The following is a 16108-nucleotide window of genomic DNA, read 5'->3' as shown; positions in this document are numbered from 1 at the left end:
CTTTTTGCATGGATTTCTATCTAGCCTTTTGCTTGCGGGGAATCGGTGCTTTAACGTCCGCATCTAGAACACATCTTTTGGACTCATTTGATTCGTAGAAAAAGAAAAACAAAGTATGATCAATAAAAAAATAGAAAAAATATCTATATTTAGTTAGAGTTTTCATAGGAGAGAGATGGAAAGTAGATTTTCCATTGGAATAAGATTCTCACATTTTATAGAAAAGAAAAATCCATATAGAACATAAAAAAAAGTTATTTTTCCACAGGCTAGGAATTGGAACATTTTTTTTAAAGAAAAAGTATTCTTAAACTTTTAGATAGAATGGAATAATCTCTTTTCTTTTACTATGGGCACAACAAATATTTTATATAACTTTCTTAGAAAAGTAGATGCTCAACTAATAAAAAGCCACTCTAAAATATGCGACTTTTTCATAGTCAAACAAAAATGCAAGAACTATTTTTCCATGCATTATATATCCAGGCATCTATTTTTCAGAAAAAAATATTTTAGTGAGGAAAAATTATTTTCATGAACCAAACGAGTCTTTTGATCCTTTGTGATTGATGAAGTGTAACTAATGAAGTGGGCTGGGACTTTTGAAAGAAGGTTGTGATTCAGAGCATTAATGCTTATCACGCGACTTTGTATTTTAGCTGATTAAGGTCTAACTGGGTAAGGGTTCTTTTAATATCATTAGTGACATGGAAGGTGTTTGGTTTAACTGTTTCTGGAGAAGTAATTGAGGCTTTGTTGATGCTCTGCAAATAACACTTGGAAGGTTGAAGTAGTCCTAAGGTGGAGTAGTAATGGAGCTAGCAGTGCTCAATTTTTGACAATTTCATTGCTATTGGAGATCACTTGAATGTAATGTATATGTAGAGGATGGTGGATGGAGGCCGGTTAATATTGTGCAAAGGAAAATGTTAGCTCTCTCTTAATATGAAACTAAACAAAGGTCCCTTTCAAGCCAGACATGTAGCGAAACATCTACTTAATGTGAAAGTGATTAGACTACTTCGCCTAATGGTTTCCTCCAAAGACTAGTCTTGAATCACTTAACAGGATGCATAGCTGATAAGAAAAGAGTCAGGACAAGTACTCCCCAAATAAGTTCTTCCTTTGTTTGGTTGCGTTATTTTGATCGCACAGAATGGTCAAGTTTTGTTATTATTCTTCTATATGCTATGTCCATTTGATTTGGGGAAAAAAAATGGAGCAGGAAAGAGAAGTTCTTTTCTTGAAGTGAATTTGTAAAGTCACTGGGTGAGAAAGGTGACTCGAGCATATTATGAAACAAATATTAAGAATAGAAAGGAGTTGGAAATGAGTACTAAAGAGCAATCTTTCGGCTTGATCTAGGGGCACCGGTGGCGTAGGTAGGTGCCACCCTCTGCTCCGATACATTCGGGCCATGATTAGTAGCGACGTTGCTTTACAGGCCAAGTATATTTACAGAGAGGCTAATGGAACCGCAGATTGGGTGGGCTCATACATAGCCGATCACTCGAAGAGCCTATGGGTTGAAAAAAGAGAGTTGCCTATAGCACTTCGAAATTTGCTATTTTTTGATTTTTTTTAAATATATCCATATTAGATATGTATGAGCCATCCACTGTAGCACAAAAAAAAAAGAAGAGCAATCTTGGATGGTGATGTAAAATAAGGTGGCCAACTGAGTCATGCAAGTCAATTAGCAGCTCTGGTTAATTTTGCTTTCACAAGATAATATAATTGAGTTGCATTTGATCTTGGTTAAGATTAAGATAGACTGCTAAACTCCAATGCAAAAGGGATATTCAGATACTTTCTCTTGAATTCTATCTAGGGTGCATCAGTTAGTCCTCCGCATGTAGAATGGATTTAGGCAGGCTTCCAGAGAAAATTACCTTCAACACATCTTCCAGTTGGCATCGACTCTCATTTTAGCCCTCTTTACAAGTTTAGGTTTCAGGATTTCAGGTTTGGTCTGTCCGGACTCGCTGGATTTTGGTTAGAACTAAAATGAATAGAATGCTACTATATTTATATTTACATCTTTATTTTTTTAATAGATACGGGTATAGATGCAAAAATTAAATGGACATCAGGATTGCCATCCATGTTTATGCTAAAAGAATATAGATATAAATTAGATATTAAACATATCAATATGTGTTCTAAACAAATATAAATATAAATTAGATATTAGTTGTACTTATATTTTTCTATCTATCTACCTATCTATCTCTCTCTCTATATATATATATAAAAGCCGAATATTGTTGGATATAAATCAGTTTTTAGGTAGACTTCGATAACAAAAACTAAAAGAAATATAAGGCATAAAGTTAATCCCACATGGATATTGACATGACCTTGGTCTGACCACTCTTGTATTAAAAATATTAAAAATTAAAATATTTTTAAAATATAATTTAAAAATAACAATAAATTTTCTATACTAAATATAACTGTGACTCTTTAACTGCAGCATAATTAAAAAAAAAATATCATGAATAATCCGTTCTTAGGCCTTGTAATATATATGCACACATATATAGATTTTATTAATATTTTAAAATACTTTAAATAAAAAAGATTTAAAAATATCATAAGAACAAAATGAAGTGTATTCAATTTCATTTTTATAAACGGAAAAAGATTTTATGAAAGAAATTGATTAATAAAATATAACATATCAAATCATGCTTTAAATGACCCTATTTAATGATGCGAATATGCTTTAAACAAGTATAATAAACAATCTTCTTAAAGCAATTTTAAATATTGTCCTATTAATTGAATAGTTCGCACCTAAGTAGAAGGTCGAGTCTATTGAGATTATGTATATTTTTTTTGGGTATAGGGTGGGGGTCGCTCTGGTTTCCCCTTATTCAGGGACAAAAAGAGCAAAAAACTTTTTGGGATGCCATGGAGCTACTTGGGTTCTTGGTGAACCTGGGGTGGAGAACAAATCGTCAAGCCCAAGATTTAGTACCTGTAAACATCTGTCTTCATCATCCAGACAATGTCCTGGGCATCATTAGAAAACACTCAAGAAGTTCTAAAAGTAATATCTATCATCTGAAAATTTTTTAAGATTTTACAATGTCTTGTCTGCGTCATCATATGATATTAACTGAATGGAGAATATAAAGAGAAGTCTCTCAATTTGGCTAAGAAAATGGAGTAGGAAGGATTAGGGAGACCATCAATAGTGCAATTTGAAGATCTTTTAAGTGAAACACAAATCTCCTTTTAAATGGATTGTGGTTTAACATTCTGTTCTAGCTGTTTTTCCTATGCAGATATGGATTTACTTCAAATGTTGTAGCTGGCATCCTCACATCTTGGGATAATAAACTTCTTGTTGTAATCAAATTGAGAAGAGCATGCTCTCAATAGATGACAATAACATGTCTCAACTTAGGTTGCAATTCAGAACCATGCACACCTGGAAAAGGCAACCTACTTGAAGAAACCACACAAAGGCCAAAAGCTAGTCTAAAATGCAAGCTCTTAGGATCCCAAAGGTTGGTGCCATTAGTTTATTCTCATGCTTAGAATTTAGTAAGAGAAAATTGAGAGCGTGCTGCATGCAATGATTGATTGTTATTAGTACGGGGCCTAGAAGAGCTTTTTCTTGTACTGTTATCCTTCAATAAATAAAGTTGGAAGCTGGCTCCATTATCCTTTGGCCAAGACATTGATTGAAAGAGTGTGATATGTCACAGTAGCCAAGCATGTGGTTTGCTCAATTGTCGTCATTCATGGTACATTCATGGGAGACGGAGCAGTGCAGTCGTTCTTAACCAATCATAAGCCTAATTCAGAGCATTCCTCCTGATCCTCCATCAGATTTTATTTGTATCTTTATTTCATCCTGAGCAATTCAGAAAATTATATGGGACCTATTAGGACTGAAGGACAACCAACAAAGGGTTCTGGTTCAAGAAATTTTACCAGTCTAGGTTCAATTTGTTTCAAGCCAAGAGGTAGAGCTAGCTCACTGCCCCTCACAAATGTTGCAGCCAATGCCTAGTCCTCAGCTTCGGCTGACTCGAAAATGAAAAGGATTCGGGTTGAGACCGAGCTAATCCACCACATTGCTCATCCAACTGTGTGGTTGCTCAAGAGTTGACATTTTTTTTCAGGGTATTCATGGCCACAACTAAGCCACGCTCATATCTTTGTGCTAGTTTGAAGCCTTTGCCTGTCCGGGGGAGGCTCATCCTAGACATGCGGGGAATCGAAATATGGGAGAGAGATGAACCAAGATACTGGTTTATCATAACATGCTGAATGTTTAATAGAAGGACCAAGATATTCAGATATATTTGGCTCACAAAATACTAAGATATAAAAACATCCACCAACATCGTAATTATAGGATTAAAAACAGTCTTGCATATTTTTTCTATTATTCAGTAATTAAGAACTTGACATTCGAATGTAAAGAGATTAAATATCTAGATATATATCAATATTGTAATACCGATATCTCAGAATAAATCAGTTTGCATTTACGAGATAGTAAAAGACCTTATTTTCTTCCCTTTAAGTGCTTGGTAGTGAACACGGGCCAACCTACATTAGAATGACCATGTTAGAGTGTGTTCTCTATTCTGCTCAAGATCCTGCTGGAGTTTTATGTATCAGAAACACTGCGTCAACTTTCAAAGGCGACACCCTCCTTTCTTGAGGGGTATTAAAGAGCTGTTTGGCAAGAGGAGGGGAAGCATAGGACTTTTAAAACTCATGTATGGACCTCTTGGTTCCCCAAGGACAGAGCCCCCATCAAATTAACATGATAACCCACACTAGAAAAGGAGTGCGGAGTCATCAATAGCAATGGCCTTGGAGCAACATCATGATGCAGAAGGTTCTGAGAGCTGTAAGCTTGTAAGCCTTCCGGCATGACTGTGAAAGAACGAGCACTGTTTGCGAAAGCAGGTAGCAATATCAAGTTCACCCACACTACCTGAATTGAAAGGGGGGACAAGGCAATGAATGAGATGGGAGAACCACATGGGGGTCTTCAAGCTCCCATGCCTTTGCTGTAATGATACCATCACCGATCCTGCACCAAAGACAATGTCAGCCAGGCCCCATACATCAAGCATCAGTAAAGGCAAATTAAAATGTTCCAGCAAGCGACTACAGCTATCTTCAAACATAACTCCATCTGCTGATGGGCTGCGGACCCTATTTCACTGGCAAATTGTAAGTTGTCATGCAGCAACCAAAAAAAAAATGATGAAGAAACCCTGAAAGATGATATCAGCATCCATGAATTCATATAATGCCATATAGGATAAAAAAGAACACATTAAACATTCAACATCTGATATAGAACAAAAGTTTGGTTGGTTTACATCAACTAGCTTAGAAAGACTAATACCAGGCTGCAGGAGGCAAGGAAGAATTAGATTCCAAGGCCCACGATTAATCCAATGTTATCACCTCTCACTTCATCTCAAATGGTTTAGACACCAATCAACAAACAAAACACAAAAGAAAATCTGAAAACACATCTGAACAGTCACATGCCAGTGACGAAGTTCCTGTTGCCACCAGCAAGAGAATTAACCTAAGAATCGAAGCATCAGCACAACCTCGATCCTCTTCTTTGGGCATGGAAGGCCGCACCCTGTGGAAAAAAGAAGAAACCCTAACTCCATCCCTCACAGATTTAAACCAAATTAACCAAACCGCTACCTCCCAGCAACTCTGTATTAGAGTATAGGAATCTGACAAGGCCAGCAAAATGTGAGGCCTGTATTTGAATGATTATGCTCCTATTTACAGAGGACACTGCAATTACCAAATCTACAATCCCCTTGAATTTGTGCCTGCTACCTACATTTCATGGTTTGTTAGTCAACTAAAAGACAAACTATAAGTTTTGATCAACTTCTGATGCTAAGTAGTTCTAGCATTAGACACCTTCCACACAATATTATCATCATTATCATGCGGCCTCTCCAGAGCTGCAACCTTAGCCCGATAATTCCCTGCTGAGCTGTTCTTCCCTCTCTCTCCTTCGGGAAGATCGCAGGTTTCACTGACTGACCCGCATTGTATATCAGCCGGAGGGATGAAACAGTCCATTGAAAGTCCAGGAACATTGAAGGCCACCTCCTCAATGGTCCAAACCTCCTCCATCCTAGTCTTGGTGTGGCTCATGGCAACCTCACCAAACCTGAAAAGCGTCACAACCGAGCGACCTGAATGGGCGATCATCATACCTTCAACTGGGCGGTAATCTTCAATGAAGGAATTAATGGTTGTCTCCCAGTACACAGCATCTCCACCAGCATTGGACTGGATCCGGGTTAGGTGGGAGTCCTCCATTTCGACAAGAAGACCAGTTTTCTGGCTGAAATACCCAAATAACACATGCCTAGTTATCTCAGCAGGGCCTTCACTCCTAGCTTTCAGTGTCCCAGGACCGGCACAGAGCTTCAGTATGAAGCAATCCTCCCCATTGACCTTCTTCTCTCCAATGCAACGTGCCTCAGCAAACATACTAGCGGTGGTCAATGGATCAAGACCCTAATGAAAGTTAACCCAAATCAGTCAGTGCCAACTTCTCTAGCGAGGCAAGTCAAGCAATAAGGGCCAATTCAAGCATCTAAATGAATACATCTCGTGTTGTTTTTATTGGTTACAGACCTGGAGAGCCCGGCGGAGGGGGCGAACAGGGCCTTTGGCAGCATGAGCACCCAGCCAGGGGTTGTGGTGCCACACAAGCTTGCCATTGCAGCCCGCTTGGACCTTGCTGCTGCCGACAGCAAGCTCGACGTACCACATACCGGGGGCCATCTGCCAGAGGACGAAGCCTCCAGCCTCCGTGGAATGGGAGGCATTCCGATTCTTGATGATCCGGCTTGCCGTCTCAAACTCCGCCGCCACCATTCGCACCTTCCCCATGGCGTACGAGTTCCTAATGGAGCTCAGCAGCTTCAACCCTCCTGACGCCGCTATATACTGCTGTAGTATGTACTGTGCCGGCGATGTTTCCTACCACAGGGAATCACAAAAATATTACCAAAAAGTTCACTAAAAGCCCATCTTTCAGCGAACCAAAATCCAAAATGAGGATTTCATACAACTATGGTATCATAATTTAATGCAACAGGATGAACACAAGATGGATTTATTAAAAGGAGGAAGACATTCCATCCTCCAATTAAACCTTGAAAACATGGAGGAAATCCTCTGGTTTGAGATGGATTACAATCAAAACTGCATATAATCACTAATTAAATGCATACATTTAATAAGTCATTCATGCATTTAATCATACATGGAAACTGCAACTGTAATAACAACTCAATACTCTCGAAAATAAACGAAAGCAACGATACTTCCGCCAACCAACCAAAATTCAGCGGGTTAAACTACTGGGGGGTGTGAAAATATCAAGAATCAAGTACAGTGGAGAGGGAGAGAGAACGCTTACAATGGGGGTGTCCTTGATGCCGAGATGAGGCACGGGATCGGTGGAGCAGACGTGGATGGGGGCGAGCGGGGCGCCCATGACGCCGAGGAGGAGGCGGAGGTCGGAACGGCGGCGGGAGGCGGAGGCGGCGGAAACGGACGGCGCACGGGAGAGCTGGACCTTCACCCAGTGCCCCCACCCCTCGCCTTCTTTCCTTCGGTCCCCGCAGTCACCGGCTCCCGGATCGGGGCCCTCCATGAGCGGCGCCAGCGCCTCCCCGACGGGCCTCAGGCTCCCCGATCTCGGCACCGCCACGTCCACCATTGTCTGCTGCCGTTGCAGCCCCTTCCACCTCCGCGGCAGCAGCAGCCCCGCCACCGCCGCCGACGCGTTCCACCCTGGGCTCTCCGACCTCGTCCTCCCCGGCGGTAGCCCCCTCGCCACCTCCTCCCGCAGCGCCGAGAAGAACCCTTGCTTCTTCTCCATTTTCTCCTATAAACCCTAGCCTCCGATTGAAACCTAAACCTCAGGGAAAAAGGAGGACAAAAAGGAAAACTAACACAGAGAAGAAGGCGAAGTAGAAGAAGAGAACGTCATGGCGCGAGGGGCTATCGTTAATTTGTAGCACCGGAAAAGCGCCAAGCGGGTTAGGTAGACAGGGACTGGAATGTGATTGTTATTCTGTTGAGGGGGTTAGATAGAGAGTTAGAGAATGCAGGATGGAGAGAAGGGGAAGGGGAGGAGCACTGAAAGACTGACCACTGCTCGCACTGTACGTACTTCTTTTTGGAGGGATAAGAAAGATGAAAAAAAATAGGGGCCAGATGAACAAAAAGAGGAACGTTTTGGGATGCGGAACGAGGACGAGATGGGAATAAAAGGCAAACTGAGGGGAAATTAAAGAAAATTCAGTTAAACGGCGCGAGGCAAGGTCGAGGTCCCGTCACCTCCCATCATTCTTACCTCCCGCGAGCTTTGCCATCTTTCGTTCTTTCTAGTTTCTAGTCTGGGAACGGAAAATATTAACTTCGGAGGTGCAATTACTGGAGATGACCGTACCCACCCTGACGGCACCGTCAGGGATGGCCCTTTCCGTTTTCGGCTGCTGCGTGACCAGGGCGAGAGTTAGCTGTAATTAACTAATTTAATTGCAATTAATTAATGGACTAGCGTCCATTTGTGTCGGGGACCAATCTGACGGTCCTGATACGGGCCCTCCGGCTCGCGCTTTACCGAGATCGCGCGGACGAGGAGTTTAAGATTTCTTCTCCCTGTGATAACGATAGTCTCGTGCCCTTCCATCTCCATCATGGCGGTCCGATCGTGATTGAATGGCTGGTGGTATTAATTCCACTGACCGTATAAAGGTGGCCAATCCAGCACTCGTGCAAACGGGTGCATGCCGTGATCCGTCTTAATCTTGAAGTCAAAATTCAATCAGAACCGTCCAAAGGGTGATGAGACCGACGTTCGTGGGGATCTCCATTTATATTTGATTCGCTAAACCTGGTAAAGTTAAAGAGCGACATCAAATTATGTGCTTCACGTGCCCTCAACAAAAGGTATCCATCAACTCTCTTAAGAGCCCAATAGAAAATGGTGCTAGGTTAACAAATATATGTTGGTGAAAAATAGCTATATTCCAGGCGGTCTGCCGGGGGATGCAATTGCTCTCCGATATTCGCCGAATGCACTGCTTTTTGGACTTTTTCTGTGTATAGAAAGGTCAACAGTGTTATAGATTGGATGGCTTTCTTATACCGCTAATCACTCAAGATATAATTTAGGAGGGATACGACTTTGTACCATCTCTTTTGCATTTTCTGTTTCTTTCTAACTTTATGGATTATATTTACATATGTTGTCCGTGAGTCACCGATGTACCCAAAAAAAAAAAAAACTATATTCCCCACGAGTCACATTCACCATAAATGAGTTGTAGGGACTCCAAATCAAATGCTCTATATAAGACATGGCTTTTGCGTATAAGAGCACAAAATTATCACTCTTGAGAAGTAGCTATCTTCTTCTACAGCGTCCGAAAAAAGTTGAAAAATATTATAATTTGTAATAAATTTAAAAAATATCAATATATAATAAATATTTTATGATAGTATATATATAAATAGTAATTTTATGAAAATATTTATATAATTTTGTATATTTTAAAGAGTATAAACTATATTTTTTTCTACAAACAAATTTAGAAAGGGGGCATGACTCTGCCAAACGAAAATGAGATAGGTGCGTTGTGAGAAGAGTGTTGAGTTGGTTTGCTCGCTCTCAGCAAGAGTATAAATGGAGGCAATATAAAAGGAGCCACGGGAGGAAGCGGCAGATGGGCCCCATTCATATTATCTCAAAATAAAGAAGAAAAAGAGGAAAAGAAAGGGAAGGAGGAGAGCTGGGCCCTCTTTATTTTCTCACAGTTTCCATGGTGATCGCCAGCTTGCCACCATTCCTAGACGATTTGGCACGTGTCTCGCCGTGGATTGCGGGCGTGTGGTGTCTTGTCGGAGAGTTTTTTTTTTTTTTTCTTAAAAAAAAGAAAAGGGAGGAGGACGGGATAAGCCCATCCCCGCGTAGCAGCTCCCACTGAGCCTCCGCCCCATCATGAGAATGTTCGATGCGGGTAGAAATGGCCGTGTGTTGAGCACTCCGACCGGTTTTACTCATACCCTCTCTACTCATGGGCCTGGCTCAGCTATCCCTCTGGGCTCTGGCTCAAGTCCCACGTGTGAGTACGTTACATCTGCCACCATCCCGGCTACTACAGATCCAAGAAGCATTCCTATGCCACATGTCTAAGCAGTGGCCGAAGCTACATTTTAATCAACGCCGTAACGATTCGAATTTGGGACCATGAGGATAAAAATTATGCCCAGTTTCATTAGACTACCACCTTGGTGGCTGTCCGAAAGTTTCATCTGCCATTATTCTCCCACCATGCAGTTTCTGTTTGAGCACCGCCAAGTGCATCCAATGCGTACCCCGAAGGAGCCGTGCTCATGGCCATATATTTCACCCTTATCTGCTCATGAAAAAAACTCAATCAGGACGGATGCTGGGTACGTAGCATTATTCTATCTGTTTTGTTTAACCAAAACCCATGCAAAAGCTGCATACAGTGATGGAAATATTTCATCTAAAAACTACTATAATTTTTATTTTATAAAAATATTATAAAAAAATAATTTATTAGAATTAAATCAGAAGGTTGAAAAAAGCTTATCAGAATCGAGATATGTGATATATATTATATTAAGAACGTAATTTGCCTCCTATATGTAGGTATGCGGCAATCTCGTTCTCAAAGTATAACCCGGCCAATCCGACCCAGCTCGATCATCCTCTAACGAGTATAATCGATGCAGAGGCTTGATCCGACTAACTTTTTCAAATATCTAAAAAATAAAAAATAAAAAGCTAGCTTGAAGAGTGGAAAAATTTTCTGTCAAGCTCTCGGAAGACAACAGAGTACAAATAAGAAAAAAAGAGATCCTTAGCTTTTCTGAAAAAAACAAAGTGTCTCACAAAAAAATATTTTAAAATATTTAAAATAAGTAAAGTTTAAAGGATAAAAAAATATTTTTTAAATTAAATCTCAAACACGTAGTTTCATTTCCTCATGAATAGGTGCATATGGATTCCTATGCTGAAGTAGACAAATGATATGTGTTGGATATGTAACCCTAAACAATAGCATTAACCTGAAGTCTGCACAGAAATTTGTGCGCACTCGTATATCTGGTAACCATTTTTAAGTTGAGATAAAGTTTCCACTTGCAAGGAAGTCCTTGACTTACATTAATCATCTATATATACTATAGTCTTGGACGTTACCCATACTTCACATATCTGGGACTGGGTAACTTTTTTTCTTTCTTTTTCTGAGAAAAGAAGGGACAGGCTAATATTTGCTAGGATGTTCAACGTATCCTGTTTGCTCACCTGATCTTGCATGATTGGACGAAGGACTAGGCATATACAAGAGCATTTCAAGAGTTGGCATGTAACAACCCAGGACCTCACCCAAAATGCCTAGCCAGAAGTTACTATTTGGGTTCTTTGATCCTGTATAAATACCCAAAATCTACCCAGCGAATAACCAATGTGGGACTAAACACACGCCCGCACGGGTCCTCACATACTCCTCCCGTTCAAGCCCTGACGTCCTCGTCAGGCTAAGGGTTCAAATCTATTCAAATCTAATCACAAACACCACGATCGGCCCGTGGTCAGCCTCAATGGATCTGTACTGTAGTGTTTCCTAGTCCACATAGGTTATGGGCCAGGTCCGCTCTGATACCATTAGTAACAACCCAGTACCTCACCCAAAATGGCTAGGCGGAAGTTACTATTTGGGTTCCTTGATCCTGTATAAATACCCAAGATCTATCCAGCAAATAACCAATGTGGGACTAAACACACGCCCGCACGGTTCCTCACATGGCAAACAGAAAAATGATTAGAAAGATTGCAGGAACCTTCTAATAATGATAATCTTGTAAAGGATTTGGATGCAGAAAAATTAATGAATACTTCGGCAGTGTGGAAGCCAATATGTTAATCGGACATTATCTATCAATTAATGAAGTTATGTGCTTCTGATTAAGCTAGGCTAGCTCTCTACGATGGGGCAAGATATTTGTCTTATTAAATGCATTCATTTCAGTATCTCGCAAAATGAATTGATGAGCGACCCCCATCATTTTTACAAAAGAAAAATAGAAGTCTTACAAAAGTAAAATCCATGGCTATGAAAATCCACATGATTGATTAGCTAACTCATGCATTAATGAATATGCATATAATTTTTTAATAGTGTTGAAAAATTATATGACTACATGCATGTTTTGTTCAACTTATATCAGGACCGTCCCTGAGAACAGGGACGCTAATCTTGTCTTCTTTATTTCAAAGCTAGTTCTTTCCCTATTCTTTTTCTATGAATATGCCGCAATCTAGGATTCCATCCAAAAACTAGCTGGAAGCTATTATTTGGTTCTTTGCTTCTATAAAAATACCCAAGATTTTTTCAATACATAGCTAATATAAGGCAAAGCACACGTTCACATGATTCTCATATACTCCTCTTGTTTCGTCGACTTAGCATCTTCGCTAGTCTAAAAGTCCAAATTTATTTAAATTTAATCACAAACGTGATGATCAGGTCATGATTACTCCCAATAGACACACGCTACAGTGTAATCCCTAATCCACATAGGCTATAAGTCAAGTCCACTCTAATACTATTTATCACTACCCAAAACCTTATCCAAAAAAAGCTAGCTGGATGATGTTATTTGAATTTTTTAATTTTATAAAAACAATCAAGATTTAGCCGGTGCATAGCTAACATGGGACTAAATACATACTGATGGGACTAAATTCATTGTCGTGCATAGCTGATGTGACAGATATGTGACATTGTCGTGAATACTCATAATTTCAAAAATTTTAATGACAAAAAGAAGCATTAACTATTCATGCTTGCCATAACTATAACAATGGGTCACCAAGAAATAATCAAAGCCATCCAATGTCTTTATGAATCCATCTTCGCCATTTCGTCCAATCAAGATCTGTGTTTCCAGACATTCCATGCTTCTGAAATCCTTGGTGTAACTTTCCGTCTAATAATGATGAACTTTCCCGACATCTTTCAGATCTCTGTATTGCAAATAGAACCCCTATCCGCATCAAGGCCTTGTCTCTATTGCCAACTCATGAACTCTAGGTTTAGGAGAGGGATTAGAAGAATGTCTCTGAATTTCTTGCGCGTTGATGAGTGAAATTGGATTGGAAGGAATTGAATGTATTTGATACGGAAGCATGTCGATGTTAATTCAAACGCACTTAAGTCTCACTTAGTCTAATTAAGCAAGCACACAAGAGGCTACTTGCAGAATGCCAGGCTTGCTGGATTCTTGGTCACGTTAGATTCAATCATTTTAGAGCAAATTACTCTTAGGGAATTGAACCTACATTATGGATTTGCAGTTTAGCTACCACTACAACTCTAGTTTTTGGAATTTTTCTAACTCTGTATATTGCAGCGAGAGGATCTCTTTTGTGTAAACCTACTAATAAATTTTTAGACTCTAAATGGATTTGTCGACAAGAAGAGGGGACTTAGAGAACGAAGAATAGGAGAATAAAGGAAAGAAATTTTGGTGCCTGATGCTTTTCTAGAGGGTGTTATACTTTTTCTTCCCTCACACTAATTTTGTTTGAGAAGAGACGCGGACAGTCATCATATTATCCCTGTCGAAGTACTACAAAATTGGGAAGAATACTAGGATGTTACGGTCACAGCTTCCAGCATGTAATTTAATTATCAAAATATTGCTCAATGCTCCCATCCACGACCGAAAAATCTAATACACTTGCTTCTACTGGACAATAGAATAATTTTTTAACGATATAAAGTACAAAGAATGCATAACCATATGAACCCAGATTGCAAGAAATTTTCTATTTAATATCCAACACAAAAGTATCCAGATTACACACATCCACCAATAAATTATCAAGAAATTTTCTATTTGGTGGGGTTATCAAATGATACCTCTTTCTTAAGTAGAGGGGGATGGGATCGGCCGATCAGCGCTGCAGAAGAGGGAGGAGAAGAGGAGGTTGCAGACGCACGGTCGCTCGGCGCCGGAGAGGAGGGATGAGGAGAGGAGCTTGGCACCGGACGTCGCTCGGTGTCGGAGAGGACAAGGATGGGTCGCTCGCCGTCGGAGAGGAGAGAGGAGAGAGGAGGAGAGGAGCTAGGGCTTGACCGGGATGCAGAATGAGAAGGAAGGGGTGGCCGCTGGTTTTGTTGTGAATTTGACTTTTGACGATATTTATAAGCATCGTCATAGCCCCTCAGTATGACGGCGCTTTTTAAAAGCATCGGTAAAATTGGGCGCTAAGCTTTTTAAAAGTCGATAAAATCAACTTTTTCCTGTAGTGTTCTTTTAACGATTTTGACAATTTTATACCCGCTATTATGATGCAATGCTTTGTAAGCCACCTATCAATTATTCCTACTTGTTGCTGCTCAAGTTTCCCTTTCACGATACCATATTTAAAAAAAAAAGAGAGACTCTTCTACACCATTCTTTAGTGTATATCTTGATATGTGATGTATATAGGTTCACCAAGGAAGAGCATCTGATCAAGATTATATGCAGTGACAGGGAGAATACTGGCCATCACGACCTCGAATTTTTCCGATCTCTTTATGGCTAACTCAACCATAAATATACTCTCCGTGCAATTATCACTGCATGCACATTGTAAGAAACTGTTACCATACATTTAATACATGAGGTCAGCTGTTACTACGCAATTACTACACCATCTGATAATTAAGGTAACAAACTCACACCCCATCCTATATATAGGGGTGATCGGGAAACTCTCAGATAAGTACCCTCAAACACTCTACCACTCTCATTCTCTTTCATTCTCCTCCTACTGCTTTAAAATTTTACTAATTTAAGTATCAGAGGGTCCTCTGGCAGAAATTTTCTAACAAGCGAACTTTTTTCGGATCGAATTTGCCTTCCAGAGCGGTGTTGATTATCCATCAATAGTCTGATGTTCTTCTTCAGCTCTTGGCTGGCCTACTTTTCTCCTAGATGTCGGCCGACGTCAACCGACTCCAAGCGGCAACCAGCCTCAACTCAAATTCTACCTGCAACATGCTGTAATTTATGCTTCTAGTTTATATAGTGTTTTATAGTCACTAAGATGGCACAGTGAGACATGCAACTTATTTTCTCAGAATTACAGTTTTTGAAAAGATTTTAAATTCTAACTCAGTATACATTTGTTTGGCATGTCGTAACGTCAATCTAGAAATATTTATCTAACCCGATAACTAATAAAAAATGTAAATGAATGAGCTAAGATGGGCCAAGACTTCACAAAAATATTAATAGAAACAACTTCACAAGCAAGGTTACTTTGACCCTCCATACCGTACGTATTACTCATCAATAAACCACGTCACCGCACATGCAATCCTTCCACCCACAACAAAGTTAAAAAAAAGAAAAGAAAAGAAAAGTGAAAGCAAGATGGTAAACAGAGGAGTTGGAATTAACGTACCCCGGAGTGCCTTTCCTCTCTGTCCACGCTAGGCTCGGTCCGGTGGAGGTGCGATTCAGAACCTTCCATGTTTCTCCCGCGTGACGATCGAAAGCCGGCTGGAATGCAGCATTCCAGACTTCCAGTCTGGTTAGATTACCGAGTCCCGACGTACACGTAACGCTGACCGAGCCAAAGGCAGACGGAAGAGGCAAAGCAGAGAGAGAGGTGATAGACTCGCACAGAGAAACAGAGCAGATGCCGGAGGTAATAATAAAAGCCAAGGGCGACGCCCTTGCAAGGGCAATGAATGCGAATTGGAGGCCAAGCAAAGCCGCGTGACCCCACGCGTGTTGTCCCTCCGCGCGGGGCATTCCCCCTCCTCCCGTCCATCGTCCCATGATGATGCCATGCCGACGCTGGTCCCGTCCATGGTCCCATCCATACCATGGTTTCTTCCCTTCACCCCAAACCTAACTAGTTGCCTTCCACTAAAACAAAAGTAAAAGTTGGTATCCGTTTAGTTTAAGTCATATTGGATTTTTCTAAAACTAAAAGTAAAAATATTGGCTGCTATTACAACTACTACTAGAT

At 40.4% G+C, this 16108-nt stretch overlaps 1 protein-coding gene and 1 long non-coding RNA gene across 2 annotated transcripts; both read right to left on the bottom strand.

Moving 5' to 3' along the window:
• Positions 1–5260: 5260 nt before the first annotated feature.
• On the bottom strand, positions 5261–8278 carry LOC103709204 (uncharacterized). The gene is made up of 3 exons (XM_008794431.6): positions 7451–8278; positions 6661–7008; positions 5261–6540 (listed from the first exon to the last, which is right to left on the bottom strand). The coding sequence occupies exons 1-3, from the start codon at positions 7913–7915 to the stop codon at positions 5908–5910; spliced, it is 1446 nt and encodes a 481-aa protein (XP_008792653.4). The 5' UTR covers positions 7916–8278; the 3' UTR covers positions 5261–5907.
• Positions 8279–14716: 6438 nt separating this feature from the next.
• Positions 14717–15897, bottom strand: LOC148702394 (uncharacterized). The gene is made up of 2 exons (XR_015968621.2): positions 15536–15897; positions 14717–15129 (listed from the first exon to the last, which is right to left on the bottom strand). It is a non-coding gene; the product is annotated as an uncharacterized LOC148702394 (long non-coding RNA).
• Positions 15898–16108: the final 211 nt, after the last annotated feature.

This window comes from Phoenix dactylifera, chromosome 9 (assembly GCF_051530095.1).
Source record: "Phoenix dactylifera cultivar Ajwa chromosome 9, Ajwa_hap1_PhDact_Kaust_v1.1, whole genome shotgun sequence".
NCBI lineage: Eukaryota > Viridiplantae > Streptophyta > Magnoliopsida > Arecales > Arecaceae > Phoenix > Phoenix dactylifera.
This window is presented reverse-complemented; position numbering and strand designations above follow the sequence as displayed.